Here is a 19,870-nt window from a genome sequence, read left to right as displayed (position 1 = left end):
GACTGTTTCTTTCTTTCTGCCTCTCTCTCCCAGTTTCTGCCTCTCCTTCTCACTCTCCCACAACCCTCCCTCCCCTCTCTCTGTCTCTCTCTCTCTCTCTGCCATCTCCCCTTCTCTCTCCCTCTGCCTCTTTTTCTCTCTGACTAACTGTTTTTCTTGCTCTCTTCCTAACTTTTCCTCTCTGTTCCCTCTCTCCCTCTACCTCTTCTCCCTGTCTCTCTCTTTGCTTCTCTCTCTCTATCTCTGTCTATCACTTTCTTTCTCTCTGTCCCCCTCTTTCTATCCCTCTCTGCCTATTTCTCCCTTTCCCTTTCTCTGCCTTTCTCTCTCTGCCTATTTCTCTGTTCCCCCTCTCTGTCTGTCTCCCTCACTCTTTGCTTTTCTCTTTCTTTGCCTATCTCTCTTTCTACCTATCTCTCCCTGTGTCTGCCTCTCCTTCTCTTTATCGCCCTTTACCCTCTCTCTCTCTCTGTCCATCTCTTCCCCTCTGCCTATCTCTGTCATTCATCTCTCTCTCTCTTCATTCTCTCCCTCTGCTTATCTCTCTCTCTTTATCTCTGCTCATCTCTCTCTCTGCCTCTTCCTCTTTTCTGTTTCCTCTCTCTCCCTCGGCCTCTTTCTCTCTGTCTTGGTCTCTCTCTCTCTTTCTGCTATCTCTCTCAACCCATCTCTCTCTGGTCTGTTCCTCTGTGCTTCTCTCTCTCTCTCTGCCTCTCTCTCTCTCTGTCTCTGCCTGTCTCTCCCCTCTCCCTTTCTCTCTTTCTTGCTCCCCCTCCCTCCCTCTCTGCCTACCTCCCTCCGATCACACAAACCAACGAAAGGAGGATTTGCTAGCCACGAATCTGTGTGGGACAGATGGTCACGGTGACACACAACGTTGTTGGTGGGGTAGGGGGTGGGGTGGGGGTCGGGTGTATCCACAACCTCAGCACCCCTGTGTTGTCATTAGAGCGAACACTGGGTACAGACAAGGCCCACATTGACTGCCCAAGGGTGGAGTGAGCTGCCTCCTTTGGACTGCTATGGACTGTGAGGACAGTGTGGTTGGGGTGAGTGAGATTTCTGGGATTTGGACCCAGCGTTTCCACATCCTTCCAGTAGTGAGGCGACCAGAACTGAGCACAATACTCCAAGTGAAGTCTGACCAGGGTCCTATATAGCTGCAACATTACCTCTCTGCTCCTAAACTCAATCCCATGGTTGATGAAGGCCAATACACCGTATGCCTGCTTAACCACAGAGTCAACCTGCGCAGCTGCTTTGAGTGTCCTATGGACTCGGACCCCAAGATCCCTCTGATCCTCCACACTGCCAAGATTCTTACCATTAATAGAATATTCTGCCATCATATTTGACCTACCAAAATGAATCACTTCGCACTTAAACACAAGGAAATCTGCAGATGCTGGAAATTCAAGCAACACACACAAAATGCTGGTGGAACGCCGCAGTCCAGGCAGCATCTATAGGAAGAGGTACAGTCGACGTTTTGGGCCAAGACCCTTCGCCAGGACTCCCGGCTTTTTGTGTTCCACCAGCATTTTGTGTGCATCACTTCACACTTATCTGGATTGAACTCCATCTGCCACTTCTCAGCCCAGTTTTGCATCCTATCAATGTCCCACTGTAACCTCTGACAGCCCTCCACACTATCCACAACACCTCCAACCTTTGTGTCATCAGCAAACTTACTAACCCATCCCTCCACTTCCTCATCCAGGTCATTTTTTTATAAAAATCACGAAGAGTAAAGGTCCCAGAACAGATCCCTGAGGCACCCCACTCATGACCGACCTCCATGCAGAATATGACCCATCTATAACCACTCTTTGCCTTCTGTGGGCAAACCAGTTCTGGATCCACAAAGCAATGTCCCCTTGGATCCCATGCCTCCCTACTTTCTCAATAAGCCTTGCATGGAGTACCTTATCAAATGCCTTGCTGAAATCCATATACGCTACATCTACTGCTCTTCCTTCATCATTGTCTTTAGTCACATAGCCCATAGCCTCCTCTGCGGCAACAATGAGGCCACTCTCAGGTTGGAGGAGCAATACCTCATTTTCTGTGTGGGTAGCCTCCAACCTGATGACATGAACATCCACTTCTCTAACTTCTGGTAATTTCTCCCCCCTCCTCCTTCTGTCTCTTTTACATTCCCCGTTCTGGCTCCCCTTCTCGACTCCTCATCTACACATCCTCCTCTTTTTCCCATGGCCCATTCTCCTCTCCTATCAGTTTCCTTCTCCTCCAGTCCTTTACCTCTTATCCCCTCCCAGCTTCTCACTTCAACCCCATCGGTAATGGTCTTAACTATTACCTGCCAGCTTGTCCTCCACTCCTCCCTCACCCTCTTATTCGGGCCTCTGCCCCTTCCTTTCCAGGTCTGATGGAAGGTCTCAGCCCAAAGCACAACTGTTCATTCCTCCCCACAGATTCTGCCTGGCCTCTTGAGTTCCTAGACACAAGAGGTTCCGCAGGTGCTGGAAATCCAGAGCAACACATAAAAAATGCCGGAGGAACTTCATCAGGACTGGAAAGGTAGAAGTCTGAAGCCAGGAAGTGAGCTTGGAGGGGGAAACGACAGTTGGTTTTTGTCCCCTGGACCTCCTGCCCTGGTCACGGATGGGAGAAGAGCCTGCTTTGAGAGGAGCACAGTACAACCACGGTTCGCTAGTGGTGGAGGGAGAGGGTGTTTAGGAGGAATGATTGGGGCACCGAGCGAGCAGCTGCCCGGTATCGGACCATGTGCAGTTTCTTGAGACGGTGGAGCCGCACTTCCGAAGGTGAGAGTCCTGTAGGTGTTAGAAAGGCCCTGCCTTTTGGAGAAGGTTGCTTCTGCAACCCCGCGTCACTTACCGGCCATGGTCTGGGACAAGCGCTATGAGGACACGGGGTACTTCACCCGGGCGGTCGTGAACGCTGTGCGATCGTAGGTGAATGAGATGTGTCCCATTGTCCTGACTCTCCTCACCCATTGACCTCTCACCCATTCCGTCCCACCGTCCCTCACACAGCCCATTCCATCCGACATCCCCTCTCCACGGCGGTCAGGACGCTGCCTGGGCCCTGAGTGGTAATGGGACCACGGACAACCAGGCCGTGCCCCGAAAGCGGCTGCTTGACTCGTCGCATAATTCGGGTTACAGCAGTCGGGCAGCGTCAGGGTAGGGGTTGCGGTCGGGCTGAGATACCCGGGGAGGGGGCACCCTGATATTCTCTACCCAGCCCATTGTCACAGGGCCGCAGGCTGGGCGGTGAGCTCGGCGCTGGGTGACAGGTCCCATCCCCGCTCCATCTCCCCCTCTGCAGAATTCCTTGGGCTCCTGTTTAATGATTTGAAAGGGCTGCTCCTAGAGTTCTAGCCGCACTTCAGCCTTAGGCTCCTGATGCGTGGGCCCCAAGTGCAGAAGCAGGGTGTTTGGAGGCGGGTTGGAGGGTGGGGGTCAGTAGGTAGAGCTCTTGGTTCAGCTCGGTGGGTGGATGAGTACCCAGGAGGCCCGCTGTGAAGCCTCGTGTGCACCCCTTGTCCGATTCTGACCGTAAGTCACACTAGATCACACACGTGTCACACAGAGCTGACACACACGACATATGCGCCACACACGTCCCTCACACAAATTACACATTGCTGTCACACACACACAGACACACACACACACACACACACACACACACCTGGCAGCACCACAGATGTTTGTCAGCACTGGAAACGTGGTCTGCATCGCCACCCAGTGGTCACTGTTGCAATAACTAAATATTAATTACTGTACCTTCCACGGTGAGTCCCATCACCACCGTCTCTCCCGCATCCGTGACCTTCCCTCAGTACTGACCGTCCCAGTGTGATGCTCTGTCACTGCCACCTCTCCAAAGTGTGAATATTATAAGTACCGCCCTTCCATTGCGCGCCGCTCCCTCAGTGCCGTTCCTTTCGCAATGTGACGCTCCCTCAGTACTGCACTTTCCATAGTGGACGCTCCCTCAGTACCGACTCCCTACAGTGTGACCCTCCCTCAATACTGCTCCTTCGCAGTGTGACGTTCTCTCAGTATTGTCCTGCCCACAGTGTGACTCTCCCTCAGTACCGCTGCCTTCCACAGTGCAACGCTCCCTCACTAAGGTCCTTCCCATACAGTGATGTTCCCTCGGTACTGACTCTTCCACAACGTGACACTCACCCAGTACTGTCCCTCCAACAGTGCGATCTCTCTCCCTCCCTCAGTATCGCCCCCCCCCACCCCCATAGTATGATGCTTCCTCAATACCGCCGCTCCCACAGTACCGGGGGCACACCCTAAGTCTGGAGCGGGTGTGTCCCCTGGATTAGGTCCGAACATGCAACGACATCAGGCTGGCTGGAGGAGGAGGTTTATTGGTTGTGTGTGGAGCTTCCAACGAGCGGACAGGCAGAGGCTGCGGAGAGTCCAGAGGCTGCGGGTATGGGCTGCTCCCGAGCCTGGGCTACAGTGTGCTGGCAGTCTCCACGCCGGCCGCCTTCCCGTTCAGGTGGCAGTAGCCTGGGTGGGTCCCCCGGCTGCGTTCGGCGATGGCGGGAGACTGAGTGAGTGGCGTGCGGGGCCCCGAGGAGCAGGGCGAGGAGCTGGCTGCTGACAGGAGGCGAGGTGTCCCGCAGCCGCCCGAGTCCCGCAACTGTGCCGAGCCTCTGTGGAAGAACGAGACCTCCCGGAAGTTAGGCCGCATGGCGTCTGTCATCCGCTCCAAGATCTGCAAAAAAGTCGGCCGCGACCGCGGGCTCTGCTGCCAACATAGTTGCATCAGTTCGTGCCTGAGGACGGAAAGAGGGGGTCAGTTCTACCACTGGACGGGCCGACCATCTCACCACACACACCCGGGATCAAATAGAGAGGGGAGATCCGGACACCTAGTCCCATCACACACTCCCGGCATCTGACACAGACCGAAACTCCCTCCACCCCGTCCCATCATGCACTCCTGGGGTCAGATAGAGTGAAGGCCATTCGGCCCGTCCTGTCTGTGCTGGTTCTGATTACAAATTAAATCAAACCTGTTTGCCTGCACACGGTCGGTATCCATCCATTCCCTGCCGGTTCATATGCCTACTTAAAAATTTCTTAAATACCCCTGTTGCATCTCCGTCCACCACCGTCCCTAGCAGTGTGTTCAGGCACTCACCACTCAATGTGGAAAAAAAGACTTGCCTAGCTTTCCCTTAAATCTCCCACGCCGGAGGAGGAATAGGTGAGGGTGGAGATGTGCTGGAGAAGGAAAAGGGGGTTTCAGGAAGGATATGGATTGGGGGGATTGCTGTGGGAGGGAGTGGGGAAGAGGGAAGGATGAGACAACAGGAAGCGGGGAGAGAGTGAGTATGAGGGAGAATCAGGAAGGGGTAAGTTATAGGGGAAGGAAGGGATAATGAGGTTGGGGGAGTCTGGGGTAATACAGTAATTGGGTAGGCGGGGATAAGTGGGAGTGAAGGGAGTAGAGACGGAGCAGAGGGAGTATTTAGGGTGCATGGGAACGAGGGTTAGAGGGGACTATGGAGGGTGTACTAGGGGTGGTAGGATGGAGCCGGGGTACTTACAGTCTCTCGGGGCATTTAGTGGGCTTCCCCAACGTGCCCCCATTCAGTACGAAGCGTAGGACCTGCTCGTTGGACATGCCCTGGTACGGCTGTTCAGCCAGAGTGGCGATCTCCCACAGCACAACTCCGAACGACCTGTAGGAGCAGAGACGTTCACCCACCGTTCCTGGCCACCTCCTCCCATCCCACCCAACCACAGTCCTTCCCGTTGCAAATGTCCCTTCTCACTTTAAGGGGGGCGAGGAGAGGCAAAAGAAAGGAAATTATAGCCCTGACTTCAGTGGTTGGGAAGATGTTGGAGTCCATTATTGAGGATGTGGTTTCGGGATACTTCGAGAATAAAGTAGGCCAACGTCAGCATGGTTTCTTTAACGGGACATCCTGCCTGTCAAATCTGTTGGAATTTTTTGAGGAAATAAGAGGCAGGAGAGACAAAGAAGACTCAGTGGACGTTGTTTACTTGGATTTTCAGAAGGGATTTGACAATGTTCCGGAATTGAGGCTGCTTAACAAGATAAGGGCCCATGGTATTACAGGAAAGGTACTAGCATGGACCAGCAGGAGGCAAAGAGTCGGAATAAAGGAGGTCTATTCTGGTAGGCTGCTGGTGTTCCAGAGAGGCGGTATTGGGACCACTTCTTTTCACCTAGTATATCAACGATTTGGATGTTGGAATTGATGGATTTATGGTCAAGTTTGCAGACGATACAGATAGTCTGCAGATAGGCAGCTAGTGTTGCGGAAGCAGGGAGTCTGCAGAAAGACTTGGACAGATTGGGAGAGTGGGCAAAGAAGTGGCAGAAGGAATATAGTGCAGGGAAATGTATGGTCAAACTCCTTGGTAGAAGTAGTAAAGGCGCAGTCTATTTTCTAAACAGATTTTTTTTTTGAAAATTCAAAGATATGAGGTGCAAGGTGATATCGGAGTCCCTAAAGGTTAATTTGCAGTCTGAGTCGGTGGTAAGGAAGGAAAATGAGATGTTAACATTCATTTCGAGAGGACTCGAATATAAGAGAAAGGATTCGATGCTGAGACTTTATAAAGCACTGGTCAGTCCGCAGTTGGGAGAATTGTGAGCAGTTTTCGGCCCCTCATCTAAGCCTTGGGGAGGAGGTTCACAAGAATAATACTGGGAATTAAAGGGTTAACGAACGAGGAGCGTTTGATGACTCTGGGCCTGTACTCGCCGGAGTTTAGAAGAACGAGGGGTGATCTCATTGAAACCTATCGAATATCGAAAGGCCTCGACAGGGTGAATATGGGGAGGATGTTTCCAGTAGTGGCCGAGTCTAGGACCACAGCGCACAGCCTCAGAATAGGTGAAATGGCGGCGCGCTCGGGCACAGCAGCTTCTATATGGCTAACCGAAGGTGTTATTGCCTTAAAACGTGTTTGTTACGATCGTTTGGCCCTGTTGGACATTCGTAATGTGCAAATGCTTCAAGTCCGATTCGCAGTTTTATTGGCGAACAGCTGGGGAACAGCGTGGCCTGGCTCGTAGCGATGGCTGGGCAGCAGCGTGGCCTGGCTCGTAGGGATGGCTGGGCCTCAGATCGTGGGGTCACCTGTCTGCAGCCGCTCAGGAAAGAGGCGATCAAGTTTGGGCGCTGAAGATGATTGCTGGACGCGGTGTGGTGCAGCGTCCGTTATAGAGCCAGTGCTGCTCTCCACTACTGTGTGTGTGTGTGTGTGTGAGAGACAGAGAGAGAGAGAGGGGGGGGGAGAGAGACAGACAGAGAGAGAGACAGAGACAGAGAGAGACTGTATTCTGCATGTGATATGTATGCCTTGTGCTGTAAATGACTGCGCCTAGCCCCAGATTAACGCTGTTTCGTCTGGCTGTATTCATGGGTATTCCTGTATGGTTAAATTACATTAGAACTTGCACTTCAACAAACTTGAACGTCCATTTAGAACAAAGATGAGGAGGAATTTCTTTAGACAAAGGGGTGGTGAATCTGTGGAATTGATAGCCACAGATAGCCGTGGAGGCCACGTTATTGGGTGTATTTAACATGTGTGTTGATAGATTCTTGGTTAGTCAGAGCATCAGAGATTACGGGAGAAAGACAGGAGAATGGGGTTGAGAGGGACTGTACATCAGCTACTATGGCATGGTAGAGCAGACGGAATGGGCCGAGTGGCCTAATAGTGTTCCTATGTCTTGTCCCTAAACCCAGCCTCACGTCACATCCCCGCTCCCAGCTATTCTGCCCCTCCCAACGCTCGATCCCTCTACCCTGACCCTCCGCCCGTGCCGACATGTGAATGGGAAGGGGTGGGGTCCCTTTGGGAGTGCGGTCGCTGGGAGTGAATGGGAATAGTTGAGGTCCCGCTGGGAGCGTGAACGGAGAGAGTGAATGGAAACGGTTGGGTGCATTGGGAGTGCGGACGGTGGGAGCGGATGGAGGGGCGTTGGGTCCAATTAGAGTTGGATGTAGGTGGGAAGGGATCGTGTCCACTGGCAGTGTGACGGTGAGAGTGAATAGAAAGAGACTGGGCTCATTCGGAACGCGGATGTTGGCAGTGAATGGGAAGGGGTAACGGGAAATGGTCCGGTCCGAACTGAGGATTCCAGATTCCGGTACTACTCCTTGTATTACCACCTCTCTACCATTCCTCCCCTGGCTCCCACCCCGCGCCGTCACACCCACAGGGGCAGCGTCTCACCAGACGTCGGTGTGTGGGCTGAAGATCCCGTCTTTGAGGGATTCCGGGGCCATCCAGCGTACGGGGAGCAGCCCCTTACCCCCTTTCCGGTAATAATCCGTCTCGTAAATGTCCCGCGTCATCCCGAAATCTGCAAGGGAGATGCGTTAGTGAGGGAGCTGCCGGTCTCGGGCTGGAGGTGGGGTTCGATCTCACCCTTACCCAGGGCATGTGGGTCAGAAAACCTCCAGATGGGGGCGCACAACCCCCTTCACCCGGCGCTGCCAAGGGATCTCAGTGTAGACAGGTCACACTCGACACCCCTTCCCCGCCTCTGTGACCACCCTTCAGCCCCTCCACCACTGGAACCCTCCGGCCCCTCCCTATCTCTGTTGATCCCCGCACCCCCCCCCCCGCTCCCTGGGCAGGTCAACCAATGGCAGGCCGGGGATCTGGATGGCGAGATGATGCCAATTGTGATTGGTTGGAGTCAATGTATGGGCCGCCTGCAACTATTATAATGGCAGGCAGTACCCGCCCCCACCTCCGATCTTGACGGTAAGGTCCTCGGACACCATGCAGTTGCGAGCCGCCAGGTCCCGGTGCACGAACTTATTGGCGTTGAGGTAGGCCATCCCGTCGGCGATCTCACCCGCCATCTGCATCATGTCCTTCAGAGTGGGCGGCGAGAAACTCTGATCGTTCTGTCGGGGGAAGAAGGAGGCAGCGTCAGGGTGTGGGGCGGGGTGGGGGATTCGGTCTGCTGCCTGCGGGCCGACCCCCGAAACCCACATTCTCGCTTCCTCGCCTCTGGTGCGGACGGAGGGAGTCTGGATACTTTCCGCACTCTTGGGACGTTACGGAGGGGGGCGAGAGGAGGGTGGGAGGAATGGTTGGCAGGGGTAAGGGAAGACGGAACAGTGACGGTGGGGAATGGAAACCTCACCCTCAGTAACAGGATCCTACTGCCATCCGACCACCTGGAGTTACCGGCCGAGGTCTGGAGCTCTGATTGTGCGCAGTGCTGATGTTCCCGAGACCGGGTTTTGTCCCGGGAGCGCATAAGAACAGTCTGGATCGGCAAGGTGTTACCGCCACCCTCCCCTCCCCGTTTCGAGTGGTGACTGAGGGAGGGACGCCCTAACTGCTTCTCCCGAGCTCCGAGGTTGCGCGGTCTCATTGCAAGGAGTTGGACTGCTGGATACAGTTGTGGAACCGGCCGCTGGCCACGACTAGCAGGATGGATGCCAACTCCCAGAGCGCGGAGGGCTGGCGGGGCCGGGAGTTGGGCGCTTGGTGTCAGGTGGGAATCTGGGTGTCGGGCGGTACAGGTACCTCTGTGCTCCGCCGCAGCGAACGGAGGTGGCTCTTGAGATCCCCCCGGGTCATGAGCTCCATGATGACGAGGGTGGGCTGTCCCCTCGACACCACCCCCAGCAGACGCACCTGCGCATGAAAAGCACGGACTGAGATACCGTCATCCTTACCCTCGCCCACCCCGACTCCCCTACATCCTAACACCCCTCCACTACCTCAAATCGACATCAACACCACAACTTTCCTACACCCGAACTTCACAACAACCCATGCGGCTACACATCAACACCCAGACACTGCTACACCCCAACAGACTGACTCCTCTAAACGCCGACACATCTAAATCCCTACACCCATCTCCCCAATACCCCTGCACCGCCACAGCACGACACCCTACACCCCAATGCACCAACAACCAACCCCACAATACCACAAGTAACCCTTAACAACACACTAGAGGCACTGGAACTATAGATGCCCACGCCTCTCCCACGCACACTCAGACAGACAAGCATTCACACACTTCACTTTACACAGACACACCCTCACATACACACACACACACACACACACACACACGTATATGCGTATATGCGTTCCCCCCCGTCCCCCCCCCCCACACACACACAGACAAGCTCACACAGGGTTGGACGAGTCCCCCTATGCTCACTAGTCTGTGCTGACACTAATCCCCGCGCCCGCCTCCTCACACGGAGTCTGAGTGCTGAGGGGCGCGTGGATAGGACCGCCCCCCCCCCACCCCGTGAGCCCGGCCGGCCGGACACACGGACTAGCAGTGTTACCACGTGGTAGCAGTCGAAGGCCTTCATCACGGACGCCTCCTTGAGGAACTCGATGCGCTCCCGCCTGCTTGCCGACTCGTTGACCGTCTTCAGCGCCACGCGGGTCTCGGCCTGGCCCGTCGTCGCCAGCCGGGCGATCCCCTCGTACACCATGCCGAAGGATCCCTGGCCCAACTCCTTAATAATGGTAATGGTCTCCCGCGGGACTTCCCACTCGTCCGCCACGTACACTGCCAAGAGTTAAGGGAAGGGCACCCGTTACACCGGGGACAGGGTGAGGGAGACCGGAGCACACCCGGAGAACAAGTACAGGGTGAAGAGGGAGGTCAGGTTATGCCAGCGTGAGGGACAAAGAGAGAGAGGAGGTTGGGGTCAAGATACGCAGGGTGAGGGAGAGAGGGAAGAGGGAGGGCGCACAGGTTACATATGAGGGAGGGTGTGGGACAGGTTTCACCAGGGAGGAGCGAGAGAGACGTTTTAAAGTGGGAGGGATGGGAGTGAACTTGGAGGCGGACAGCCCAGCTCTTGTGCGGGGCACCGGGGCTTCTGCTCCACACCGGCCCCTCTTGTAAATCTTTCTCCCGTCTCCCTACTCCCCGACTCCCCACACCCACCCCGATCCCCACTGTACCATCTCATTCCCGCCTCTCCCCACCCTTGAGTAACGATAGCCCCTCCCCCACTATTGACGGTGAGTTGACCCCCTTTTCCCCTAGGGCTGGGGGTGAATTTCCATCCGTCCATCCAGCATCGGACGCCAGCGGAGGGGGTGCTTCCTCTCCGGCCCTCTGCCCACCCCTCCCTCCCCATCCCATCAAGAATCTCTGCCTCTCCATCCGCTCTGAAACCACTGAGCCAGTCCTGGGGATTAACCCCTTCAGCCCCGAACTGCGCAGAGGGTTTGGCTGGGGTCACCGGTCACCGTACCACCCCGCCGGCCGGTTCTCGACCGAGCTGCGCTCTCACTCACTGTCGGCCGCGTTGAAGTACTCAGGGTTCACTGACATATATAGGGTGCCGTTGAGGAATCCGTTAATCCTGTGGAAGGGGAGAGAAAGAGACGGGGAGTGCTTTAAGCCACAGGAGTGAGGAGGGTGTGATTAATACTATCCACCACGGAAAGGCAGGGTAGACCTGTCCACCAAAGAGAGGTCAGTTACAGAGCACGGAGGTCCCCCCTAACTGACCGCAACCGCCCCTCCCACAGCGCAGAGATCCCTCCTCACCCCCCCCCACAGCGCAGAGATCCCTCCTCAACCCCCCACAGCGCAGAGATCCCTCCTCGCCCCCCCCTACAGCGCAGAGATCCCTCCTCACTCCCCACTCACAAAGTGGAGACCCTCCCTTTGCGCCCCTCCCACAGCTCAGAGATTCTTCCATACCGCAGCACAAGGCGGAGATCCATCATCACCGCCCCTCCTACAGCATAGAAATCCCTCCTCTGCCCCTCATACACCTCCTACAGCGCGGATACAGTGGTGCTAGCAACTTGGTGCACCCTGTAGAATTTTCTATGTTTCTGCACAAAAATGTGATCAGATCTTCACCTAAGTCCTACAACTAGATAAAGAGAACCCAATTAAATAACACTAAAAATTATGCTTGTTCATTTATTTATTGAGAAAAAAAGATCCAATATTACATGTATTTGCTGGAAAAAGTCTGTGAGCCTCTGGAAAAATGCCTTCTACAAAAGCTATTTGGTGTCAGGTGTCCAATCAATGAGATGAGATTGGAGGGGTGGGTTGCGGAGGGGCCCTGCCCGATAAAAAAAAGTCAGCTTACTGGCAGAGCCTGCTCTTCTCGAGAAAGATCTGTTTGTGTACCATGTCTCGATCAAAAGAACTTTCAAAAGACCTTGGAGGAAGAATTGTAGAGATGCATGAAGCTGGTAAAAGCGACAAGACCATTTCTAAGGACCTGTGTGTTCATCAGTAAACAATAAGAGAAATTGTCTACAAATAGAGAAAACTCAGTACTGTTGCTCCTCTCCCTAGGAGTGGGCATCCTACAAAGATCACACCAAGAGCACGACGTGCGGTGCTGGAGGAGATGAAAAAGAACCCAAGGGTAACAGCAAAAGACCAGTAGAAATCTCGAGAACTTGCTAAAGTCTTTGTTCATGTGTCCACTATAAGAGAAACACTGAACAAGAATGGTGCTTATGGAAGGACACTACGGAGGAAACCACTGCTCTCCAACAAAAAACATCATTGTACGCCTCAAGCTTGCAAAAGGCCCCCTGTGTGTTCCACAACGCTTCTGGGGAAATGTTCTGCGGACAGACGAGACAAAAGTTGAACTTTTTGACAGAACTGCACGTTGCTAAGTTTGGAGGGAAAAAGGCACTGCACACCAACACCAAAAACTCATCTCAACTGTGAAGAATTGTGGAAGGAGCTATGGTTCGGGGCTGCTTTGCTGCCTTAGAGCCTGGACAGCTTGCTGTCGTTGAGGAAACAACGAATTCAAAATTGTATCAAGACATTTCACAGGAGAATGTCAGGGAAGCGGTTCGTCACCTGAAGCTTAATAAAAAAAACACTGATCCCAAAGACAAGCGTGAATCAACAAGAGAAATGTTTAAAAAGAAGAAAATTCGTGCTTTGGAATGGCAGAGTCAAACTCCTGACCCTAATCCTATGGAAATGTTGTGGAAGGACCTGAATTCATCCAAGCCAATGTGCAGCACTGATCAACAGTTACTGGTAACGTTTATTTGAAGTTATTGCTGTACAAAAGGTCACACCAGTTACTGAAAGCAAAGGTTCACGTACTTTTCCGGACAATATCATGTAATATTGGATCATTGTTCTCAATAAATAAATGAACAAGTATAATGTTTTTGTGTTATTTATTTAATTGTGTTCTCTTTCTCTAGTTTTAGAAGTTACATGGACTTGATCACATTTTAGGTTATATTTAGTCCATAAGACCATAAGACAAAGGAGCAGAAGTCGGCCGTTCTGCCCATCGGGTCTGCTCCGCCATTTTATCATGAGCTGATCCATTCTCCCATTTAGTCCCACTCCCCTGCCTTCTCACCATTTATGCAGAAACAGAGAAAATTTCTACAGGACGAACAAACTTTCTAGCACCACTCTATCTCTCCGCACTGGCCCCCACAACACGAAGATCCCTTCTCACCGCACCTCCCACAGGACGGAAACCTCTCCCTTCTCATCGCCCCTCCAACTGCGCAGAGATACCTCCTCATCGGCCTTCCCGCATAGGGCTCCCTGCGCAATGGCACTACCACAGCGTGACTTTCCCTCAAAGAGTCAGTTTAGGCTGAAGAGGGAGGCGGGTAGGGAAAGTGAAGGTCCCAGTAGGTGATGTAGATCACGGTTTAGGAAGGAGGTGTGCGGTGAGGGCAGGGGTCCTCCTGCTTGGGATTAGAGGTTTCCAGCTGTGGGTGGGGCTGTGCTAGGAAGGGGCGGGTTCCCACTTTGGGTACAGTTCCCGGTTGTGGGTGGGGATGCTGGTTGTGGGTGTGGGTGTGCCGGGAGTTTGGGCTCCCTGTTGTGAGTGGGGGTGTGCTGGGAGTGTCGGATTCCCAGCTCTGTGTAAAGGTCCTGGTTGTGGATGTGAATGTGCTGAGAGGATAGGGGTCCCGGCTCTAGGTGGGGACGCAGAGTGTGTGTGGGGTTGCGGCGGGAGAGTGGAGTTCCCGTGTTTGGGAGGGCGGGGTTCCTGATTGTGCGGATCACGGCTGTGGGTGGGAATTGAATCACGGTTGTTGACGGGGGTCCTGATTGCAGGTGGAGGTGTGGGTCCTGGTTGTGGATGGGAGTGTGTCAGGAAGGTGGGTGACCCCTCTGGGGCTAGAACGGTCCCGTTCACCTCTTCTTGTTGTAGATGTAAACGACGAGGGCCAGAAGGAGGACGGCGATCAGTACGGCCACAGGCATCAGGGTCAGTACCGTCAAGAAATCTTCGTACTTCTGCTCAACTGGGGAGGAGCAGAGGGTCAGACACCTTCAACTCACCCACCCTTACTTTCCCCTCCCCTTCCATTCACCCCACTATCACCCTCCCCCTCCAACTCACCCCATCCTCACTATCACGCCTCCACCTCCAACAACCTTCCCCCTCCTCCAACTCAATCCCACCCTCAACCCCCCTTCAATTCATCTCCACCCTCATCTTCCCCTACTCTCCAACTCACCGCACCTTCACCATCACCCCCTCCTACTCAATCCCACCCTCACCTTCACCCTCCCCTTCAACTCACCCCACTATCACACTCCCCCCTCCAAGTCACCCCCAACCTCACCATCACCCTCCCCCTCCTACTCATTTCAAACCTCACCATCACCCTCCCTCACTTTCCACCTGCCCTTCAACTCAGCCAGCCTCACCATCATCCACCCACTCGCCCCTCACTATCACGCTCCCTCTCTCGGGCCCTCACTGGCACCTCCCCTCAGTACAACACTCTTCCTCTGAGACTCCCTTTCCCACCCCCCAGTACTGTCCCTCAGTTCCTGTCCTACCGTCCCCTTGACCACACACAGTCGACCCAGCGTAACTCTCCCGCTTTCGGTCCTGCCCCCTTCTGCCAGTATGTTATTTTCTTCAGAAATACAGCGCGGAAGTGCGCCGCCCAGCAGCCCACCAGCCTAATCACAGAACAACTTACAATGACCAAATTAACCTACTAACCGGTCGTCTCTGGACTATGGGAGGAAAGTGAAGCACAAGGTGGAAACTCTCGCGGTCGCAGGAAGGACGTACAAACTCCTTACAGACGGCGCGGGAAATTAACTCCAAACTCTGACGGCCCGACCTGTATTAGTGTCGCGCTGACCGCCATGGCGTTTTCCCTCTATCTCACTCTCTTCCCTCTATCTCACTCTCTTCCCATCCATGCATATCTCCCCTCCCTCCTCTCAGTCTCCGGTCTCTTTGTGTCTTCTTCCTGTATCACAACCTTACCCCACCATTTCACAACCCCCCCATCTGAGATTCACCGCCCCCAGCACTGTATCACACCTACTCTCCCCGATCAGTATCGTGTCACCCCCCCTAACCGCACTTCCCCCACTGTATCACGCCTCCTTTCTCCCTCCCCCACTGTATTACACCTACAACACCCCCTTCTCCCCGCCTAATTCCATCACACCCCTCTCCTTCCCCTGCACCGTGTAACACCCTGTCACCCTCCCCACTATACTACACCCCTCCCCTCCCTCCCCAACAATAGCACATCCCTCTTCACCCTCCCCCACCGTATCACATCCCTCTCGTCCCTCCCACAAACCCCTCGCCCACTCCCTCCAGCGCATCACACCCACACTCCACCTTCTGGACCGTATCCTAGTACCACCGGGGGCACTCAACCCCTTGTCCCATCCTATCACAAACCCTCCCCTCCCCCCGCATTATATCACTCCCTTTCCCTCTCTCACCACTGCATCATACCCCCCTCCTCCCGTCCCCACCGTGTCACCCCACCCCCGCTGCATCACACGTTTCCTCCCCATCGCACCACAGCCCCCTCGCCCATCCCCACCCTATTACACTTCTCCCCCATTACCGCTACTGTCTCACACCCCTCTCCTACCTCCCCACCCTATCACAATCCTTCTCTTCCTCCCCCATCTGTTTATACCCCTCCGTCCATCATATCTCATCCCCTCCCGCACCGCGGGACGAAGCAGCCGGTGCCCGGACCGGCGCGGTACTCACTGGGCAGGGCGGGGATGTAGAAGGTGATGGGCTCGGTCCATGAGCCGTTGCCGGCCAGCGAGGTGGTGTGCACTGTGGCCGTGTGATTCCCCGGCTGTAACCGGCTGATCCGCGCCCCTCCGTACCGCTGGTACACATGGCGGGGCACGCACTGGTGGAACTCCTGTGGAAGTGGGGGGTGGTAGACGGCAGTCAGCAACAACAGCCGGTGGGGGAGAGGGACACCAGAAGTCAGAGACGGAGTGACAGAGGTAGGGAGTTGTGTAGTGATCGGAGAGACGGAGAGGGGTGTAGGTGCGAAGGGGGTTATTAACACAGAGAAGGGTGTAAGGGGAGGGAAGATGACACAGAGACGGGGAGGGGTGTAGGTGCGGAGGGGGTTATTAACACGGAGAAGGGTGTAAGGGGAGGGAATATGACACAGAGACAGGGAAGGGTGTAGGAGGCGGAGCGGGGGGGGGGTGGTTACAGAGACCAGGAGAGGTGTAGGTGTCGGAGGGTTTACAGGGAATAGGAGGGGTTGGGTGTGGGTACCGGAGGGTGATTATGGGGGTAGGACTGGAGCCGCGGTCCTCACCTCGTTGTCCCGGCTGTATTTGATCTCGTACTTGAGGATGAGCCCGTTGGGGTCCGATGGTTCGGGCCACCGCAGTAACACCGTGTCCGCGCTCACCAGCTCCCACGTCACGTTCCCCACGATGTCGTCGGCTTGAGCTGCGCCAGAGAGCGGCAGCAGGCGTTACGAGGGTTGGGGTAACCGTGCGCACTACCCAGCCACGGGGCGGGAAGTGAACGGGGCAGAAACCTTTGGAGGCTGGCTTGGGCATGTTGGGGAAGTTCGGATAGGGCGGTCATTGGGGTTGGGGTTGGGGTGGTAGGGAAGGGCGCTGCATGTTTTACATTGGCGGGTGGTTTGGGTGAGGTGGGGTGAATAGATGTCTTGTGGGTGGGTGCAGTGAGGTGGGCGGTTAGAGAGTACGGGTGGGTAGATGGCTTGAAATTAGTGCTCTGTGTTTCGGTGGTCATCATGTGGGTGGGTTTGTGGAGTGAGGGTGGCGTGTTGGGTGTTTCGGGTGGATAGATGAGAGGAATTAAAGTATCTGTATTATCAAATTACTGTACATACATATCAACATATACAACCCCGAGATTTGTTTTCTTGCGGACATACACAGTAAATCCAAGAAACACAGTAGAATTAATAAACGACCTCACCAAACAGGACGGACAGACTACCAAGATGCAAAAGACAACGAACAGTGCAAAGATAGATAGATGGTTGGATTAACAATAAATATGGACAGCATGAGAAGAAGAGTCCTCGAAAGTTAGTCGACAGGTTATGAGAACAGTGCCGTGTTAGCTGTGAGTGAAGCTGGATGAAGTTATCTCCTCTGGTTCAAGGGCCTGTTAGCTGAGGAACCCTGAAGTTCTTGTACCTCCTTCCTGACGGCAGCAGCGAGAAGGGAGCGTGGCCTGGGATGGTGAGGGCCTCTGATAATGCATGCTACCTTTCTGCAAGAGTGCTCCGTGTAGATGTGCTCAATGGTGGGGAGAGCTTTACGAGAAATGGACTGGGTCGTACCCGCTACATTTTTTTTTCTGTTCAAGGGCATTGAGTGAGTATTTGGGATGAGGGCTGGGTATTGTCTGTTTCGGGTGTATGTGGTGTGAGTGGCGTGTTGGGTGTCTCCGGTGAATGAGTGTATGCTGGGGTAAGGTAAGGTGTCGGGTGTAGTGGGAGGGTGTGGAGTTGGCAGGTAGGACAGTCCTCACTCACTCTTCCGCAAGTAGATTTGGGCGGTGGTCAGTCTGAGGGATGGGTTAGTTGGGGGGCACGGTAGCTGGGTGAGGTGAGTGGGAGATCAGAATGGGGGTGGGTTACTCGTAGGGCGCAGTAGTCAGAGTGCACATGGGTGTCAGCGTGGGGGCAGGTGTTCAGAGTGGGGGTAGGTTGATCAGGGTGCTGGTGGATTGTTCGTGGGGCGTGGTTAGTGTGGGGAGGGCTGATCGGGGTGGGAGTGCGCTCACTCGCCTTTGGGCATGCTGAAGGTTGGGGTGGGTGGTCATGGTGAATGGGTGTGCATTCAGGTGGGGGAGGGGTCACTCACCCTTGGGCATGGTACGAGCGAAGGCGAAGGTGGCAGCGCTACAGCCCACCTTATGGGCGGCGTGGTTGCACACGTGGATGTTGATACGGTACTCGGTGAAGTGCCGCAGGTTCGAAATGACGATCCGCTCCCTGTTGAACACCTTGTCCTCGAAGTACGGGAAGTCGGTCCGCGATTTCCCCTCGGCTCCCGAACCGTTGCCCGCCGTTAGGTTTAGGCCGGCTTCTGACAGCGAGACATTGACTGTGGACACCGTCCCGTTCCATAAGCTCTGGGCATCTCTTCGTCGCCGCAGCGGCCTGAAGAAAGCAAAGCAAGGTAGCCGGTCACTCTCGGGTCCGCTCAGGGGGAAGTGGGTGTCCTATGCATGGGTAGGGCAGTGGCAGGTGCAATTAATACCGTACACTACTGGCACGTATGTTCAAACAACACCCAGAACAGAAATCATATGTAATTATAGTCATAGAGCACAGAAAGAGGCCCTCCGGTCCATCTAGCCCATGCAAACCTGGTCTTCATTCTGCTACTTGACCATAGACCTCCTTACCCCTCGCATCTATGTACCTTTCCAAACTTCTCTTAAACGTTACAATTGAACTTGTATGCCCCAATTCTGTTTGCAGATCGTTTCACACTCTCCCTCTGAATGAAGAAGTTCCCCCTCAGGTTCCCCTTAAATGTTTCATTTCCCCCTAAACCCATGACCCCTAGTTTCGTGTCACCTAGCCTGAAGGAGGGAAGTCTTCATCCATTCACCCTATCTATACCTATCAATTTTGAAGACCACTATAGGATCTCCTCTCATGTTTCTGTGCCCCAGGGAATAAAGACCTTTCCCTCTAATTCAGGTCCTCAAGACCCAGAAATATCCTTGCAAATTTCCTCTGTACTCTTTCAAATTTATTGATATCTCCTCTGAAGGTAGGCGACCAGAACTTCATACAATACTCAACATTTGACTTCACCAACATTTTGCACGAATTCAACGTAACATTACAATTCCTGTACTAAATACATTGATTTATGAAGTCAATCTGCCAAAAGCTCTCTAAGCGTGAGACCAGTGAGACCATTTTCAATGCTTTGTATTCCCAGATCCATCTATTCTACCGCACTTCTTACTGTCCTACTGCTCATTGTAGAAGTTCTACCCTGGTTTGTCTTCTCAAAGTGCAAAACCTCCCACTTGTCTGCATTAAGTTATATCTGTCATTTTTCAGTCTACTTTCCCTGTTGGTTAAGATCCCGCTGCAAGTTTTGATAGCTTTCCTCGCAGTCGATTACGCTCCTAATTTTGCTGTCGTCCGCAAATTTGCTGATTCTTTCTATATTATCATATAAATTATTAATATAGGTGATAGAGAGCAACATACCCAGCACCAATACCTGCGGCACACCACTAGTCACACACCTCCAGTCAGACAGGCAACTATCAACCACCACTGTCTGGTTTCTCGTGCGAAGCCAATTCTGAGTGACAACCTTCTGGACCAACCTCCTATGCGGGACTTTGTCAAAAGCCTTGCTAAAGTCCATGTAGTCAACTTCAACAACCTTCTTGGTAACTTTCTCAAAAGATTCTGTGAGATTGGCCCAGGTAGGATCCTTGATGGTAGGTGGAACCCTCCTGCCCAATATCTCATACTCTAACGAGGTGTTTGCGTCCAAACTGAAGTGACTACCCTCCATCGGTGAATTACACATCTCTCCCCCAACACGCTGTTCTTTAGTG

The 19,870-nt window shown here is 53.9% G+C and overlaps 1 protein-coding gene across 1 annotated transcript in view; it reads right to left on the bottom strand.

Annotated features, from left to right (window-relative positions):
* Window positions 1–4,327: 4,327 nt before the first annotated feature.
* Window positions 4,328–19,870, bottom strand: part of LOC134337113 (insulin receptor-related protein-like) — a 41,790-nt gene continuing 26,247 nt past the window's right edge. Inside the window, exons 11-21 of the mRNA XM_063031969.1 lie at window positions 18,139–18,437; window positions 16,605–16,741; window positions 16,028–16,190; window positions 14,180–14,288; window positions 11,307–11,374; window positions 10,337–10,566; window positions 9,552–9,662; window positions 8,761–8,920; window positions 8,238–8,367; window positions 5,567–5,701; window positions 4,328–4,789 (exon numbers count right to left, since the gene is read on the bottom strand). Coding sequence (XP_062888039.1) covers window positions 4,465–4,789; window positions 5,567–5,701; window positions 8,238–8,367; window positions 8,761–8,920; window positions 9,552–9,662; window positions 10,337–10,566; window positions 11,307–11,374; window positions 14,180–14,288; window positions 16,028–16,190; window positions 16,605–16,741; window positions 18,139–18,437 — 1,867 coding nt within the window. The 3' untranslated portion in view covers window positions 4,328–4,464. The remainder of the gene's footprint in view (window positions 4,790–5,566; window positions 5,702–8,237; window positions 8,368–8,760; window positions 8,921–9,551; window positions 9,663–10,336; window positions 10,567–11,306; window positions 11,375–14,179; window positions 14,289–16,027; window positions 16,191–16,604; window positions 16,742–18,138; window positions 18,438–19,870) is intronic.

Source organism: Mobula hypostoma, chromosome 2, assembly GCF_963921235.1.
Source record: "Mobula hypostoma chromosome 2, sMobHyp1.1, whole genome shotgun sequence".
Classification (NCBI taxonomy): domain Eukaryota; kingdom Metazoa; phylum Chordata; class Chondrichthyes; order Myliobatiformes; family Myliobatidae; genus Mobula; species Mobula hypostoma.
Note: the sequence above shows the minus strand (reverse complement) of the source record. Positions and strands in the feature narration are given on the sequence as shown.